Below are 17694 nucleotides of genomic sequence, written 5' to 3'. Positions count from 1 at the left end.
AATTAGAGCTAAGATTAGCACAAACTCCCCATGGTTGCTGCCATTAAAAAGACTCCATTACAAATTGGAGCTGTTTATTGTTAGCTGTTACCATGGGAACTGAAAGGAGGAGGGAGGAGCATCCGGTTGTTAAAGATGAGGCTATGGAAAGATGAGCTCCGTGCAAGTTGCAGGAGGTAACCTAAATTAGATATTAATGCGCAAACTCCAAACTCACTCATTCCAGTCACCGGTGTCACTTGTTGCTTTGCTAGCACGCTGATTTGTTACAACTGTTCAAGAACCATGACCACTTCAGAATCAAATGTTAATAGCGTTAAGCACGGCCTCTCGTGGTGGCTCACTGCTTAACTTGACAGTGGGCGGTGCCAAGCCACATCATCTCATGCGGAACCGGATCACGTCATCACACACCAACCAACCTACCTACCAGAGCTGCTAGACGGCGGCCACCATGGGCGGCCACCAAGTGATTTTGTGAACAACTACAACAAGCAGACAGCGAGTCCTACAGAGAGGAGTTGGACAGAGTGGAGAGGTAACAGTTAGCTTCAGTAAAGACCATCCATGTACTGGGCTTTAGTGTACTGTTCTGTATAACGAACCCCAGACTGACGCTACATTAGTATTACTTGAGCCTCCCTCTAACTTTCTGTAAAACGTTTTTCACTGAATTGTTTGTTTGTTTGATTGATTGATTATGCTTTCCTCTCATTTAAGCATATGACTGAAGTATTATTATGACTTATTATGAATGCAACATGCAAACTTTATTGATAGGGACATATTGGACTGTATGAACCTAGTTGAATGAATGGCATGATGAATTGATGAACTTATTATTGCTTTGATCATCTCTGGCTAGTAGCTACTGATCTGATTCTTCTCTCACCTCTTACCAGATGAAACTGCATGCTGTAAGTTACAGTCTGTCATGCATATTCACACATTTCCACATTTTGGAGTCCATACATTCATGGAAAAAAGGGAATGCTACAATCAGCTATGTTGCCTGTGTCTGCCTGTGTTAGGCTGTGGACAATCAGCGCTGGTCACACCCCCCCCCCCTGGAGAGGAGCTTCTTGGCCTGCTGAAACTAATGGACTACCATGGACTCCCCAATAAATCATTAACCACACTGGGCTGAACACTCCCTCAATAAGATCTACAGATGGACCAACAGCTAGAGATCACACAGGAAAACTACAAGGACAAGAAGATCAACGTTCAAGGAGAGGGGCCATTTTTAAAATCAGTGCCTGGAAGAAATAATTGATTCCTGCATTGATGACGGAAACCGACTGAATGCATTTATTTTTCTACTTTACTGTCAGTTTTTCATTGGCTAAATGAATGCAGATTATATCAGTCCTCACACTGAAGTTGACCATTAACTATTGATCACAAGCGCCTCAACCAGCAAGCCTCTATACAGTGGATCCTGAAGCAAAGTTCACTGTCACTGGCAGCAGAAGTCTTCTTAGCCTTGTCCGCTAAGAGGAACTTGCCCTCCTCTGGAGTTGTCTTGTAGTTTTTCCAATATCAGACATTTTCGCTGGACTAAATCAGCAGCCATGGCTAAAGCAGGTTATGGATACTACCGCAGCACGATCTTTCTGGCCATGTTTGTGGGCTACACGCTGTACTACTTCAACAGAAAGACATTTTCCTTCGTGATGCCTTCTCTAATGCAGGAGATTGAGCTGGACAAGGATGACCTAGGTATGAAAGAAAGTGGTTTTGTGTTCGTTCTTGTTCATGTGGGTGGGTCATGGGTTATTATAATCAAGGAGAAATGTAACTCATCGCTGTACTTGAGTAGTTTTGACTACCTTTAGACTAGTTTTAAAGAGTCATTTATTCTATATTCGAGCTTCGAGCATATCCCATAAACAAACCCCTATCTAACTGTCTCTTATTACATGCTGTTGCATTGGGTTACATTGATTTATCCTCAAATGTGACCATCGTCTACAGGTATACAGTATGATGTAAAGGTCCAGCTGCCCTACAGAATCAAAATGTTGATGACCATAACAATTTACACAGTAACAGTCCAGTTACATGAAGATGGCAGCCTCCTCCATTGATGTTGTGTCTGTCCAGCCCCAATCACCATGTGCAATGTGCAACCGGCATCTGCTTGCCCGCTTGGCACCTCGATCCAAATTTGGATGCTGCTGTATGGGGGAAAGACCACAAAACCTGAAGCCCGCTTGTAGCCATCTTTGGTCTCCTGTAACAAGACAATACTTTCTATATAATATACAGGGTCGTAGAGTTTCCTTTGCAACCCTTCAATCTGCTGTCTGTGTATACACACCTCATCTCCACCCCTCCCTTTGTTCAGGCATGATCACCAGCAGTCAGTCTTTGGCCTACGCTATCAGCAAGTTCATCAGCGGCGTGCTGTCGGACCAGATCAGCGCCCGCTGGCTCTTTTCCATTGGCCTGTTCATGGTGGGAGGCATCAACGTGCTCTTCTCCTGGTCCTCCACTGTGGCCGTCTTCGCTGGCCTCTGGTTTCTCAATGGCCTGGGACAGGGCCTTGGCTGGCCTCCATGTGGCAGGGTGCTACGCAAGGTACATGATCCACAGCAACATATCAATGCTGCCATAGGCTGATTATCAGTTCTGCATGGTACTCAGTGTGCACATTTGCACAATGTGCACAAGGCACATGAGCCAGATAAACCAGGATTAAATAATGTATGTTGTCAAAAGTTGAATTACTATTAATCCCCCTGTCCATCCAGTTTTCAAAGCATATTGTTTTCCCCCTCATTTGACCTCACTGATTTTTACCCTGTTACCATTTGAAAGGTGCAATATGGCAACTGTCAAACACTTGCCACTCAATCATTACCTGCTGTCAATTCAGAACACTGCACCCTTTCATCCTTACTGTCCAGCAAAGGCGAGCCGGGAAGTTTAAAGGATTATTATCATTATCTACCCATCCCCCCCCCAATGGAAGGATGGGTGAAGTTTTTTAGGTTTTCAACGCTGAGGAAGGTCTTTGACTGAAACGTCCGTTGTCTGCTGCCCAGGTTTGAGGAAAATAAATCATACGAAAAGACATTTGGAGTGCTGGCTTCTCCCTTCTCTGAACTATTTGCTTGCCCTGCACCCAGTGAGTTTTTAATCGATTTTGAGTGTGCTCGCAACCCGTGTTTTTCTGAAGTTTTTTAGTCCACAAAACATTTCTGGAGATTCACAACTAAACACTGTTGCAGAATCTTCCTCAACAATTGAAGGGGACGGTGACCAACTTTCAAACGTAAAAAAAAAAAGGGGGGGTGGGGGGGGGGCATAAAATGCCTCCATAAGCCCTGAGATGCTAAGTTGACTTGAAAAGATGTCATTTACACCCTGTTTTCAGCTGCAGTCTTTACTATAGCTGGTCAGGTAGGCTATACTGCACCTCACATTGTTGGCCCACATGGCTACAGTGAAGATTTCAGCTAAAAGCAGGGTGTGAAGGGGTGTTGTTTTATGGACTAAAAAACTTCAACCCGCCCTTCCATCGGCAAGGGGGTGAGTAGAAAATGACAGAATTTTCATTTTTGGCTGAACTTATCCTTTTAATGACACTTCCCATCTGGTCTGATGTGATTTCATGTCATATGGTTTCTCTCACCTTGTCAGTGGTTTGAGCCGTCTCAGTTCGGGACGTGGTGGGCCATTCTCTCCTGCAGCATGAATCTGGCCGGCAGTTTGGGCCCCATTATCGCCACGGTGATGGCTCAGAGCTACAGCTGGAGGACCACCCTGCTGATCTCAGGAATGACCTGCGTGGCGGTCTCCTTCGTCTGCCTGCTGCTCATCAAGAACGAGCCCAAGGATGTGGGGCTGCCCAACGTCGAGGCAGCAGCCAAGAAGGGCAAAGCAGGTGAGGCTGACATGTAGAGTGATGGTTAATGAGGATTCCTCTGTCTGATAGTGAGGAATCATGTTCAAGATTCAAGATTTTTATTGTCACTCCATGGTACAAGTATCACGTGTGAAATTCTTGTGCTGTGGACTCCGTTTACAACATAGTGCAAATAGTACAAATATAACAGGGCATATGGGTGCAAAAACAACAAGAGACACAACAAGCAATAAGGCAGTATAGTGATAAGACAAGTCAGAGACAGTGGCATAATAATAATAATAATAATAATAATAATAATAACTTTAATTTATATAGCGCCTTTCATGAAACCCAAGGTCGCTTCACAAAAGTGCGATACAGATAGGGGAGAGAGGGGGAGGAAAACAAACAAACAAACAACAGGGATGGTTGAACTAAACTGAACTAACTCATGTGGAAAGGCCATGGAAAAGAGGTGTGTCTTGAGGTGTGTTTTGAAACTGTTCAGGGTCGGGGCATTACGGATTTCGGCAGGGAGAGCGTTCCAGAGGGTGGGGGCAGCCACGCTGAAGGCTCTGTCCCCAAAGGTTTTGAGTCTGGTACGGGGGATGGATAGCAGACCCGCGTCTGAAGACCGCAGGTTCCGGGATGGAGTGTGTTGGTGAAGGAGGTCGGACAGGTATTGGGGGGCAAGTACGTGAAGGGATTTGTAAGTGAGAAGGAGAAGTTTGTACAGGATGCGAAACTTGACCGGGAGCCAGTGGAGGTGGATGAGGGTGGGGGTGATGTGCTGCCATAGGTGCACGTGTCGGGTGCATACTTTAGACGTGCTTAAACACGTCTAAAGTATGCACCCGACCGATGTCTCAGTCATTTACAGTGAGACAACTTTCTAAAAGACTCTGTGCCCAACAAGCAGAGTGCATAGCAGTCAAGTACACTATGCTTCACCATGCGGGACAGGAACACTGGGTTAACACATAATCATGTCCTGTGTGTGTGCCTGTTGTGTCCAAAGGTCAGTGATACTCTGGACTCTGTACCAGTGTGCCCAATACTGTACATGCCACACTGTATGAGCTGTGTGTACCTCATGCACAGAATAAGTGATATGCTAGCATAACCTGGGTAAACCCAGCCTCCACGTGGCCTCTATGTACTATTGGTCACGAAACTTACGCTACAGGCATAGCCTGTGACGTCACATTGAAGGCTGGGTTTACCCAGGCTAATGCTAGGAAGTGAAAAGGGCTAATTGTTCCTTGGCCCAAGGCCTATTATCTGTCCATGGAAATTTCATGGAAATATGTTAGTAAGTTGTTTGAGATATCCTGCTGACAGACCGACAAACAATCAGGGGGAAACCATACTGTAACCTCCTTGGTAAAAAGTATTTGCAAATATTATTGTATCCAGGTATGCACATTATTAGTACAGTATACAAAATAACAGTAGTATTTGCAATGGAATGGACTGTAAATTAGTGACACCACTGCTCAGGCACCATCCTCTCCACTCTGCCTCCTGCTCAGGATCCAGTGATAAGAGCACCCTGAGGGAGTTCCTGCTGTCACCCTACCTGTGGGTGCTCTCTGTGTCCTACCTGGTGGTGTTCGGGGTGAAGACGGCCTGCACCGACTGGGGCCAGCTCTTCCTCATCCAGGACAAGGGCCAGTCCACACTCATGGGTATGAGTAGGGGGACACACAGTCCACATCTCAGTGGCGTAAGGTAGTCACGACGGGCCCCAGTGCAAACAGTTTTGACGGGCCATAGTACACGCTAGTTACAAAGTACGCACGCGTGCGTACATACACACACACACACACACACACCATTAGGCATATATATATACCTTTATATTTTACAAATATGTTGGATTTTACAGTTGAATGAGTTACTTAGGTGATTGTATGGGGAAAATAGAGACACCTGGTAACAGACAGTCAAAGTATTTAAACGTGAAAACAAGCATCAGCACCTGAGAGCAGAGGAGCTGTCTATTTCACTCTGAAATGACCACTGACTTTAACATGTTTAATGTTGATGAGTGTTGATTTTAGATTGCTACTGACTATTTTACAAAAAAATAAAAGAAAAACATGACCGATGGTTTTGCCTTTCGAGGGCATATATAGAAAATGGCACCACTTTAGATCTAATGTGTGTTCTTATTTGAAGTCAGGCGTATTTCTGGGGTGGCAATTTGAGTCATTTGCAAGGGCCTGTTCTCTGCCCAATACGTTGTTGGAGAGCCTGCTCTCTCCAGGGGCCCCTCTACCCCAGGGGCCCCAGTGCAACTGTACTGCTTGCACTGTCTATATTTACACCCCTGTGACATCTCCAATTTCATGTCCAGAAATTATAATGTGTTAGAATTCAGTTGCATCAGCTCTGTTTCTTATGAATCTCTGTGGGTTGATTTTGGCAAACAGCATCACACTACAATACAGCAGCAGACCGTTTCTTTCATAAATATGCAATTTAATTGGTCAGTAAACAAATTAGTGAATCAATTTCTATAAATATGTGACAAGGCTGAGATATATTTGGATGCAGTAGTGACTCACTCCTTTTTCTCTCCATGAATGTATTTGAGTTTTTCATTGATGGGAGGTTTTCAAAATCTGTGCATATTTTTTTGAATTTGGGGAGGTAGAGATCTCTGATTCCTGCATAGTTTGCACAGTGGAAGTGCTTTTCCCTGGTCAGCTGTTTGCCTAACTGTTGTCCTTCCTCATAGGCAGCTCATACATGAGTGCGCTGGAGGTCGGAGGCCTACTGGGCAGTCTGGCAGCTGGATACTTCTCTGACAAGGCTGTGGCCAAAGTGAGTTGACCTACAGTACAGACCCACAGTGCTTTACCTGCCCTCTGTCATACTGTGTGAGCACTGCCTTGATTGCAACTGCCCCCCCCCCCCCCCCCCCCACACACACAATGAAATGAGGAGGGAATATGGCTCAGATTGTGTCTGTTTGTCCGTCCATCACATACAATACCTCATTCATGATTCAATGTGGGGGAATGATGTATCTCAACACTACTTTTAGCAGCTGTTTTCACCCAATTTCTACCCTTTTTCCACGCAGATCTAAATAATCACCCTCATTAAAACCAAACCAGTTCTGAGGAGGCGTTAAGCTGTACCATACCTGTTCTAAAAAACACGATTTCAGACGGACAAGCCCGTACAAGCTGTACCATACCTGTTCTGTCAATGTTCATGGAGTTAGTATCCAAAAGAGATTATTACAAGTACTACTGTATTATTGTTTGCCTGCTTTCTGCGATTTCAATTTGATTTATTGGAGGATAGATAACTGTAAACCACACAATGAGCTGTTCTGGATTCCGTTGGTCTTTCCTGCACGCACATCTTTACTTTTCCATTTTTTTAAGACCCCGCCAGCCTCATAGCAGCCATAACCCAGTTTTCTTACTGTCTTTTTTTGTACAGCAAGGCATGAGAAGCCACGGCAACCCGCGCCATGTCATCCTGATCTGCATGATGGCAGGGATGTTTGTGTCCATGTACCTGTTCAGAGTCACAGTCAGCCCAGACAGCTCCAAGGTATTTATCTTTAATGCTGACATTCCATTTGCAATAGTTTGACTTTATCCTAAAGGATTTTGCTCATTCCTCAATGTCTTCTTTTTATCTGTATATTCAGGTGTGGATTCTCACTTTGGGAGCAGTTTTTGGTTTCTCATCGTACGGACCAATAGCATTGTTTGGGGTAATAGCCAATGAGAGCGCTCCGTCCAACTACTGTGGGACGTCACATGCCATCGTTGCCCTGATGGCCAACAGTAAGTTGCAGAGCTGAGCCTCTACAGACAAGCTATTGCTAAATAACTTCAAACCAGTATGGTCTCTTATTAGTGATATTTTAAATTTTGTTGGCTTTTCATAAGTTATTATGATACAGGAATCCTGTTGTTCTTTTCACAACAAGACGTTCAGTAAAATTGGCTGAAGCAGGTTAAATCAAAAATAATTCTGAGGTTACAACATACAATATGTAAATAAGTGCATGCTATATTTTACGGCCAATCAATTCCATCGCTGTGGCTCCTATGTATGATGTCCATGCAAATCAAATTCCATGTGCTTTCTGCTGGGTGGTTTTGTCTATTGGTATTCTCTAATCATCTCTAGGTGAATGAATCATCCATTTGTATTCCCATCAGTTGGTGGCTTCCTGTCTGGCCTGCCATTCAGCACCATTGCCAAGCACCACGGCTGGGAAACAGCATTCTGGGTAGCAGAGATCGCCTGTGTCGTTACCACTGTTGGATTCTTCCTGTTGCGCAACATCAGAACCAAGATGGGTCACGTTTCCAAGAAGGCCGACTAAAACACTCATCACACCTGATGATTCTCTGCTGCCAAAGAGGAAAACTGGATAAGAATGGTTTAGCTCACCATTGTATTTTTATCTTTTTCATACTTTATTTTTATATGCCACAATGCATTGAGGTGCATTGAGGGCCTGGAGAAGTTGACATTTTCTTGAGGTAACTGCTTTGCAGGGTGCCATATTTACAGACGGGTTATATGTACACTGCATTCGATCACTCTCTAAGGGACATACAGTCCCACAGTATGAATATTGTAATGACTATACAGTAGGCTCATCTATGTTTATCGTGAAATGTGGCAAAGGACAGAACTGGAGAGATACTGTATGTCCTCCCTGTAGGCCTCCAATAAATATTTTAATGATAATTGCACAAAACTGGAAGTTGGTTTGGAAACTGTATGCATGTTAAGGCAGTTATATAATGATGCACAATCATTCATGGAATTCACTTACAAGAAGTGCAAGATGTTTGTTTTCGAAGAAACCACAGTCCATGTTATTCCTCATATGGGAGCAATCTAAGGCTTGAATAAATTACGTTGTGTTACTGTTTTCCAGTAAAAGAAATGTACAGCCAACATTCACTCCTCAGTACTGTATAGTACAGTTAGGCTGCTTTCTCACTGGGAACGATTGCTTTCGTTCCGTTCCGCACTCAGGAACAATTCCCCCCCCTCCCCTCCCCTCCCCTCCCCTCCCCTCTGCTGAGCAGCTTTCACATTACAGGATTTCTTCCACGCTTGGAAACGGAACAGAGTGCACTTGCGTCATCAACTATGCCTGGAGTTTATCGTCGCCCGTTTGTTGTCTATGTGGTTCGGAACAGTTGGCTTTCACACTCGCAAGTGTTCCGTGCCCGGGCACGCCAAAACGCTCCCCAGACCACCTTTTCAAGTGGATCCTGTCACGGTTCCCTGTTGCGCGCCCAGGCACGGAATGGAACGCAACGTTCACACTCGTCAAATGTTCCGAAACTGGGGTAAATTTGGGGACAAGTGTGCTCGGGAACGGTACCGGGGGCACCAGTGAGAAAGCACCCTAACAGCATACAGCCATTCAAAATACATGTAGTCTAAATACAAACAAACATGACACAGAACTAAAATGTTACATAAGTGAGTTTAATCTTGGAAGTATTTACACAACATTCAGTATTTACAGTGCATGAATAACCAGTCCAGTAGCAACAGAGATAAACAAACCAAGAGGAACTGCGCAACTGTACTTCTTTCACAGTCAGAAATTCAATCAATCTGTTTTGGTTAGAAATGTCTGAGTCCTAGTGTTGCCTGTCAACACAGTCCTCTCTGGTTCAAGAGCCGGCTCCGAAGTTGCCAGCTTTCTCGGCTATCTCCAAAGCACTCTTCAAATTCTGGTCAAAGAGTTCACACCTGAAAGTCACAAGACAAAGCATCTACAGTGAATAACATCACAAGCCACAACATTATTGGGTGTGTGGGTGTTGGAGTAAGATGTGAGATATTTGACATGTCAAAATATACTCAACTATTGGGAACACTTTACAATAATGGTCACTTAATTAAGGGTTACTGAATGCCTAATAAGCATGAACTAACCCTTAACTAATGTGTATAGTAATCATTTACTAAAGGTGTTCAACTAGGTATTAATTTATGCATTATTTAATAGTTTGGGGTAAGTTTGTGGTTAGGGTTAGTTAATGTTTACTAATGCTTATTAATACTTGTTAAGCATTAACTGTTAATTTAGTGACCCTTATTGTCAAGTGTTACCAAATGATTAAATAGTAATTTAAAAACCCACACACACCAGGTTGGATGGAAATATCTTCGTTTACCCAGACATGACAATTACCTGATAGGCATCTCCAGAGAATAGAAAGGGTTCTTGAGAGCAAAATCTGAATAGATCTCATAAATCTTCCTCAGGAGTGCATCGATGCCGGATTGACGAGGGTCTGCCAGCACGATGAACTTGATCCCTGAAAGAAAAAGAACAGGAATAGGAAGTGCTGTTTGTCATAACTGATAACAAAATTTCCTGTTTCATCACCTCAAATTATTGCCTATGCATCACAGCTTTAACACACTTATTTTCTTGGAACCCCTACTTCCCCTCACTCCCCCCTGCCCAATATGACACCCATTGACACCACTGACCAGTGAGAGTCTGGAAGCAGTGTAGTTTGAAGACATCCGTTTCTAGCATCTCGATCCCAGAACTGCCGACTTCAGGGGACAACTGTGAACCAATTGCAAACAACCTGGGAAAGAAACACACCAGCACAGACAGGTAAATTGATGTTTGAGAGACATCAGACCTCCTCTCTGCAGTGTTAAGATCCTTTGCTGTAGACCTGTGGTCCCGCAGCTGGTAGGGATTCAGTGCCCCAGTCCTTGCCGGACTGGGGCTTGAACTTGGGTCCTCCGGTGTAAGTGCCACCCTGCTGCCCCAGCCTGAATATGAGATGTGGACTTACGAGTGGAACATGGACGCCAACATCAGCTTTTCGTTGGAGCTCAGGCGGGCCCGTCCAAACCGGATGGACACGGGATAATTTGAGGAATCTTTCAGGTACTCCATGATGTCCTTCCCGTCCGCTGTGTTCCTGCCCATCACATCCACCCCGTTGATGGACAACACTGCATGGCCCACTGCACATGGAGAATGACAGCAGCAGACCTTTTACTCTACCAAACAAGATCGTTTCAACTTGACAACATAAACATTCTAAATTGGACCTAAGCTTACTTGCTGTTGCAGTGTTTACTAATACAGTAACTGGCAGGAAGTAAACTATAGTCCAAACTGTTACCTAGCAACAGAAAACAGTCTAACGTTATAGATTCACAACAAACACTCTTAAGCCCAATACAATAGGACTATTATTGTTGGTTAATTGTCATGGGAAACCATTTGTCATCATGGACTAATCATTAATTTGTTGTATGCATGTAACACATTTATTAAGGTCCCAGCAGGAAGACAGCTTTGTCAGCTTTGAGCACGACTTGCTGTTTGAAACGTTACCTCGGATTCCGTCCCGTTGTCCATACGACACAACAACCTTTTCATCGTGGATCTTGAGCACCAAATCTAAAGGGTAGCTAAATGTTTTCTCAGCCTCCGCTCTCGGAACATAGTTGTCATATTGGTAAATTAAACCTCCAGCCTTATTGACCACATACACACTAAAAATCGCCATTTTTGTCCGCCCAGCTGACAAACGTGTCACGTGACCATCAGAAGGTTAAAAGACGAAGAAACTCAATTTCCCATAACACCCCTTTCCATATCCGCATGTACAGGTTGTCTAACGGGCGCTTGCACGGGGTGAACTTCCTTTCGCTCCGACATCTTGACGAGGAAACATGGTGAGGAGAGTTAGCATGCGTATTGTTGAAACAAACTATACATTTTGCATAGTTTTCTGGTACAGTTGCGCCTCTAATTAACCGGAACATCTGGCTGTCTGAATGTGCTTAGCTACAATGTGAAGATAGCGTTCAGATGGAGCCTTGAATAGTCAAAAAGTGCGTTTGCTAGCGCTAGCTAGCATGCTAATTCCACCATGCTTCAATCTGCTGTGCTGTCTGCTCACATAAAATTTGCCGATCAAAGTTGACATCCACAAGGCTAGACACATGACAATAACCACGCCCGCATTTGTAGCCATAATACATCAACTACAATAAGATGCGCTAACAGCAATCATGAAAATCACACCTGCTAATACAGTAGAAATGATCGCACAGTACGCAGGCAAGGCCAAGTCGATAGCTAACATTAAGCCCAGGCTGCTGGCTTGTCCACCGGCTAGGATAGTCTTTATTTTCTGTTGCATATCGCTAAAGCGGAATCTTACTTCATTAGCATAACGTCACCTAGATTGGGGCATGTACTCATGTCTGTTAACTTTTAGTCTGGGTGTAAGACAATTGAATGGGATGTGACAATTTGCTCTTCTCTTCTTTTAGCCTCCCAAGCAAGACAAGAAGAAGGACTCTGGGAAGTCCAAAAAGGACAAGGACCCAGTCAATAAGTCTGGAGGCAAGGCCAAGAAGAAGGTATGATTCTGATTACCACTGGTTAATAGTTGGCACTTTTCTTGTGTTCTTGGTGTAATTTATGCTGAATGATTTCAGTTGGTCTAAGGTTAATTGCTATTTGTTGTCTTTTTTGTTTGTCCATTCAAATCAAATATTCCTTTTTCTCTGAGCAGAAGTGGTCCAAGGGAAAAGTGAGGGATAAGCTCAACAACCTGGTGCTCTTTGACAAGGCTACCTACGACAAGTTGTACAAGGAAGTGCCCAACTACAAGCTCATCACCCCTGCCGTTGTGTCCGAGAGGCTGAAGATCCGTGGCTCTCTGGCCAGGAACGCCCTCCAGGAGCTGCTCGCCAAAGGTGTGTGTGACCTTCACCTCTTCTACCTATCACCCCTAATGGTGCACATTTAATTAGGGACACTTCAATCAAAATTTACATTGCATCAAGGTCCCAAGGTCAAGGTGTGCTGGTCGAGCTCGGCAGCATCCTAATCTTTACTTTCTCACTTTACATATTAAAGCTTGGTGCAAGTCAAGACATTCACACCTCTTTGGATCATTGAGTGCGTTTACATGCACACTAATAAACCAATATCGGATTTATGGACTTTGCAGATTATTCAAGTGGTCATGTAAACGGCATAGTCCGGATATGCTTAATCAGATAAAAGCTGACTCTTCCGTTTATTCAGTGCACGGCTGACACAGACTTTGAGGCATGTTCCGCTACTTAAGTGCATGTAAACGCGTCAATCAGATTATCGCCATTACCTGATTATTCCCAGTTATCGGATTATTGTGTGCATGTAAATGCAATCCTAATCATATCGTTTACCATCCATGTGAATATGTATCAATAGTATTTGCTCAATCAGGCCATTAAATCATCTATAAATAACCGCACAAAGGGATGCTTATTTACTCACCTGTTAAACAAGATTCTGTTGAATCTATGTTGCAGAAAATTGGCCCATATTTGTAATTTGCGTAAATTAAGTGGCTTTATGATAGAAGAATTGGTGCTAAAAATTTAACCTGGGGAATACCTACAGAATTGCTTTCTGCTTGATAGTTGGTCTTGCAGTCATTCAAGTGAATAGTGAAAACTAAGACAACTAACAAAAAAGAAAAAAAGATGGATGCCAGCATACTATACATAGGTTTTCACTGAATGAAATGTTTTGAGGTGGATTTGCGATTATAAACAAAAAACATGGGTGAATGTTTTCTTAGACCTCCACTAACAAATGGGCAACAACAATAGCATGATGGTCTATCTGCTATGTTACGTTACCATTATCCTATGAATATGGCACATTGCCATCAGCGCTGCTCGTTGATTGTAGTTTGATGGTAAATACCCGTAGTTGTGGAAACACCACAGCGTTTGTTGAGCAACAGTTCCATCAGTTGGTCCTTTTTCATGGTGATTATGTATGGCCAAAGAGGATTGAAGGCAAGAGTTGTGCTTTTGGAAATAGTGCTGCTACCATTTTGGCCTGAAAAACGCCTCCTTGCGCCAATGGGACGACAACAGCAGAACATTTATCAGAAGAACCATGACAGCCAATCAGAGGTAGCCTAGTCTCTCCAAAACATTCTTCAACAACTGCCAACAAGAATGTTGACATGGCACGGCTTCTGTCCTAACATTGCTTAAGTTCCTTATGTTTAAATAATTTGGGCTACTACTAGAAGTAAAAAAAAAACAATGGCTTGTGTTAAAAAGGCAGATGCTTCAACAGTAAATGCTGTTGGAAAATGTCTTGAAATGTTGTACACCATATGTCCAGCAAACACGTTGACTTGGATATCTAACAATGAAAGTGTTGGCCCCTTCAGCACCTTGTTACCCTGTGTCACTTGGAACACAAGTTTTGTGCTTTAAAAATGTATCCCCAGAAAGATGGCCTGTTTCCCCCTTGTGAGCTAGAATACTTGTCAACATCGCTTAAGAGTTTGAAGATTTAATGCTTGATTAAACAATGTTCTATGCGGGTATTGCACATTTCATCAATTCCGGCAAATCTAACACTTAAAATGTGGGAAATTCCTGCACACATTTACAGCGATGTCTAATAACATTCAACATTGCACGATGCTGGCTGGACCGAGTCAGACGTATTTTGACAACACACCTGGTGCGCTCCCCTCCCTCTCTCTACAAGGCCCCTCCACTGTGACAGCAGCATCTGGCGCTAGCATAGACGTTACAACCATGTGAACTAACTTGAAGGCATGCAAACATGAACCGCTGGCTAAAAAACAAATCTTAACGCTTGCCCCTTTAGGGCAAATGGCAGTACGTTACCAGTGATAACCTTAATCATCCGGGTCCTCAGACAGGCAAGTTACTAACGTGAAGCAGCAGTCCAAATGTCAAAAACAAGTTTCAGGTTAACTGGTTCAGATATCCGTGGCTCATGAAAGTGAAATGAGCTGCTCGGGTTGTAAAATATACGGTACCTTTTTACCAGCCAGATTTGACAAAACGTTAACTTCTTGGATGCGCTTTGACATGAAAAGAAGCGTGAGGCAGATTGAGGAAAGGCTGTGATGCCATGTTGAGCTGTTTTTAACCAAGTGAAGTGGAAAGAGATGAAGCAGAGGCAAGACAGAAGAGGGAGCCACCAAAACAAAGAGTAAAGACAGAAGGAGAAGGGTAACTGCATAGGCCAGACTCCCTTAAATTGGAGGAGAGCTACAAAATACAATCTGAGGTAAGAATAGGACAATGTAAGACCAGCAGTTGAGCTCACTAGTGCGGTGATTCTCAACCTTTTCCATCTTAAGGACTGCTTAATTTTAGTACCCATAGGGCCACAGACCCCCATTTGATATTGTCTCGGACCCAAACCTGAACATATTTTTATTGTCAGTAATGGTGACGTTTAACAAAGCCACTAATTTGCAGTTTTGCTGGTGTCCTCTCCCCCTAAAAGTCTATAAATCCGAATCCCCCTATCTGAAGCATTTAAGGGGGTATTTCCCCCCTCCCACTTGCACACTGTCTTCACTTGCTCAAAATTGGAAAATTTAATACACAACGTTTCGGTACAAGACCTTTTTCAAGTATCATATATACATATATATACAACATATACTTGAAAAAGGTCTTGTACCGAAACGTGTATTAAATTTTCCAATTTTGAGCAAATGAAGACTGCGGGTGTCCTTTATTTTTCTAAGTGATTCTACTCCACCTATGCAACTGCCACAAGACTTCTCAGGTGTGCAAGAGACTTTGGTTGGCCCCCTCCCATTTGCAAAATGAATTTTAGGTCATGTCTAGGCTGCATTAATGTTATGTGAGAGATCCTGTGTACCGTAAATTCCGGACTATAAGGCGCACCGGTGTATAAGCCGCACCTGCAAAGTTGACTATTTTTTTCTTATATAAGCCGCACCGGACTATAAGCCGCGGGTGTTTTAATGGTATTTTTTTTTTTTTTTTTTTTTTTTTTTTTTTTGTGTTTTGTTTAATTACCATATGTAATGCTCCCATTTATTAACATTTCAACAAAACAACATAACACAACACCACCTGTGTTGTTATTTATAGTGCACACAGTGTCATACAGTGTCATACAGTGTGGTGAAAAGAGGGCAAGAGAGGAAATTAAAACAGAAGTGGATTTATAGTTAGAAAGAGTGCTAAAAAAGAGAGATTTTTTTTTTTTTTTTTTTTTTTTTTTAATCCATAGATAAGCCGCACCGTTATATAAGCCGCAGGGGCCAAAAAAGGCCAAAAAACGGGAAAAAAGGTGCGGCTTTTAGTCCGGAATTTACGGTATATGCAATGCAAGGGAACTGCTCAACTTCTGTTTAAATTGGCATTTGTTATGGTAGTGTCTTGTTCAGGCAAACTTTTTTTTTTTTTTTTTTTTTCCTTTTAAGAGACTGCTAAGTCAGCTACACAAGTCCGGCCAAAACACAAAGTATATTGGCAGGGTTGACAATTTGCCCTTGTATCAGACAGAAGATACACATCCAAATGGGACAGAATCGGTATCAATCTACCTCTGGGGAACTCAACCCTAATTAATGCAGTCCATGACATGTAGGCACAGCCTCTGACAGTTTAGACGTGACCTCTTGCACATTGCTGCTGTCCAAAGGAGTTGCAGTGCACCTAGACTAAATAAGTAAACCTGTGCAAAAAGGGGAAAGTATTGAGTTGTATGGGGGAGTAAAATAGAAGTGGGATGGTGCTAAAGAGGACAGGGACTGATGCAACATTGCCTAACAGTTTCATGTTTTTTTTCTCTAGGCATGATCAAACTGGTGTCCAAACATAGAGCACAGCTGATTTACACACGTAACACCAAGGGAGGAGACGAGGAAGAGAAAGCGGAGAAAGCAGAGAAAGGAGAAAAAGGAGAGAAAGGCGAGAAAGGAGACAAAGGAGACAAAGGAGACAAAGGAGAGAAAGATAAATCATAAGCAGGTATGATTGCCAAAATGGTAGATCTGTGCTCATAACATCTTAACGGTCTGTACTGATGTTTGAGCTTAATGTGTTTTTCGCCTTTGTTTTACAGGTTCTACTGTTTTTGTTGTATCCTGTGATGAGCTTGTAATGAAAGGTGAATAAAAAAATGTAAAGACAAGTCTTGTCTCTGTTTTTATTTGATCTGCTTGCACTGTACACCAGTGATACTCACCTTGAGGCCCGGGGGCCAGATGGGGCCCGCAATAGGGTGCCGAGTGTCGCCCTGATTGTTGCTTTGTTTCCATTCTGCTTGCTTGTTGGTTCAGATTTATGTAGGTTCATGGCAGTGTAAAATTGTTACACTAAACTCTGTAACCCAAAAATCTACAATCCGCTACCAAAAAATTATTATTTTTTATCTATTAACTGGCCCGTCATTTTGCAAAAGCCCCCATCCCCCTCCCAATGGCAAAGCAAGTGGAGTATCCCCGCTGTACATTCGCCTGGGTAAATCCAGCCTCCACGTGACCTATGTACTATCGGTCACGAAGAAACTTCGGCTACAGGCATAGCCTGTGACATCACGTTGAAGGCTGGGTTTACCCAGGCTAGTACACCATGCCCTCGATGCTGGTTCACCTGCCATTTTGGCATTTGGATATCTGCTATGTGAAATTCATATTAGGAATTTTATTTGTAGTCGCTGTGCAGGTAGAGTTTCATTTGTTATTGAAGAGTTTATGGTCAGGGAGTGTAAAGCAATTTAGTCAAATGCTGAGCTCCACATGGTTCTAACTTCTATACTGCAAACTACTGCTTGAAAAGGCTTGTGAATGTGATCCTAATATGGGAGAAACAGACTTGCATCATGCAAGGCTAGCACTCAACGATAACATGCTGAAAGGTACTATAAAGGCACCATTGGAGTTATCCATTAGGTTGGGTTGGCAAATTTAATGCAATGCATTTATTGCGGGCATCTATTTTTGGTCACATTAGGATGGATGGAG

General features: G+C 43.2%; 3 protein-coding genes across 3 annotated transcripts; 2 read left to right on the top strand and 1 right to left on the bottom strand.

Moving 5' to 3' along the window:
* Positions 1–415: 415 nt before the first annotated feature.
* slc37a4a (solute carrier family 37 member 4a) lies at positions 416–8560 on the top strand. Its single transcript, XM_083637941.1, has 9 exons — positions 416–538; positions 903–1722; positions 2351–2583; positions 3649–3892; positions 5389–5544; positions 6600–6685; positions 7316–7429; positions 7530–7668; positions 8050–8560. Exons 2-9 carry the CDS (start codon positions 1575–1577, stop codon positions 8214–8216), a joined length of 1287 nt encoding a protein of 428 aa, XP_083494067.1. The 5' UTR covers positions 416–538; positions 903–1574; the 3' UTR covers positions 8217–8560.
* A 794-nt stretch (positions 8561–9354) lies between these two features.
* trappc4 (trafficking protein particle complex subunit 4) lies at positions 9355–11409 on the bottom strand (the record flags this gene model as incomplete). The annotated part of the gene is made up of 5 exons (XM_083637538.1): positions 9355–9613; positions 10059–10185; positions 10364–10467; positions 10684–10858; positions 11235–11409. The coding sequence occupies 5 exons, from the start codon at positions 11407–11409 to the stop codon at positions 9535–9537; spliced, it is 660 nt and encodes a 219-aa protein (XP_083493664.1). The 3' UTR covers positions 9355–9534.
* A 115-nt stretch (positions 11410–11524) lies between these two features.
* rps25 (ribosomal protein S25) lies at positions 11525–16862 on the top strand. Its single transcript, XM_083637292.1, has 5 exons — positions 11525–11578; positions 12182–12271; positions 12427–12610; positions 16523–16699; positions 16794–16862. The coding sequence occupies exons 1-4, from the start codon at positions 11576–11578 to the stop codon at positions 16693–16695; spliced, it is 450 nt and encodes a 149-aa protein (XP_083493418.1). The 5' UTR covers positions 11525–11575; the 3' UTR covers positions 16696–16699; positions 16794–16862.
* Positions 16863–17694: the final 832 nt, after the last annotated feature.

The sequence above is a fragment of the Poromitra crassiceps genome (assembly GCF_964638095.1).
Source record: "Poromitra crassiceps genome assembly, chromosome: 5".
Lineage (NCBI taxonomy): Eukaryota > Metazoa > Chordata > Actinopteri > Beryciformes > Melamphaidae > Poromitra > Poromitra crassiceps.
This window is presented reverse-complemented; position numbering and strand designations above follow the sequence as displayed.

What these genes read in the sequence shown, in the direction of transcription:
- slc37a4a (XM_083637941.1), top strand. Translation starts at nt 1,575, where the DNA reads ATGGCTAAAGCAGGTTATGGATACTACCGCAGCACGATCTTTCTGGCC. An exon ending in TCAGCCCAGACAGCTCCAAG is followed by an intron (nt 7,430 to 7,529) that starts GTATTTATCTTT and finishes CTGTATATTCAG; the next exon opens with GTGTGGATTCTCACTTTGGG. An exon ending in CGTTGCCCTGATGGCCAACA is followed by an intron (nt 7,669 to 8,049) that starts GTAAGTTGCAGA and finishes TATTCCCATCAG; the next exon opens with TTGGTGGCTTCCTGTCTGGC.
- rps25 (XM_083637292.1), top strand. An exon ending in GAGGCAAGGCCAAGAAGAAG is followed by an intron (nt 12,272 to 12,426) that starts GTATGATTCTGA and finishes TTCTCTGAGCAG; the next exon opens with AAGTGGTCCAAGGGAAAAGT. An exon ending in CCAGGAGCTGCTCGCCAAAG is followed by an intron (nt 12,611 to 16,522) that starts GTGTGTGTGACC and finishes TTTTTTCTCTAG; the next exon opens with GCATGATCAAACTGGTGTCC.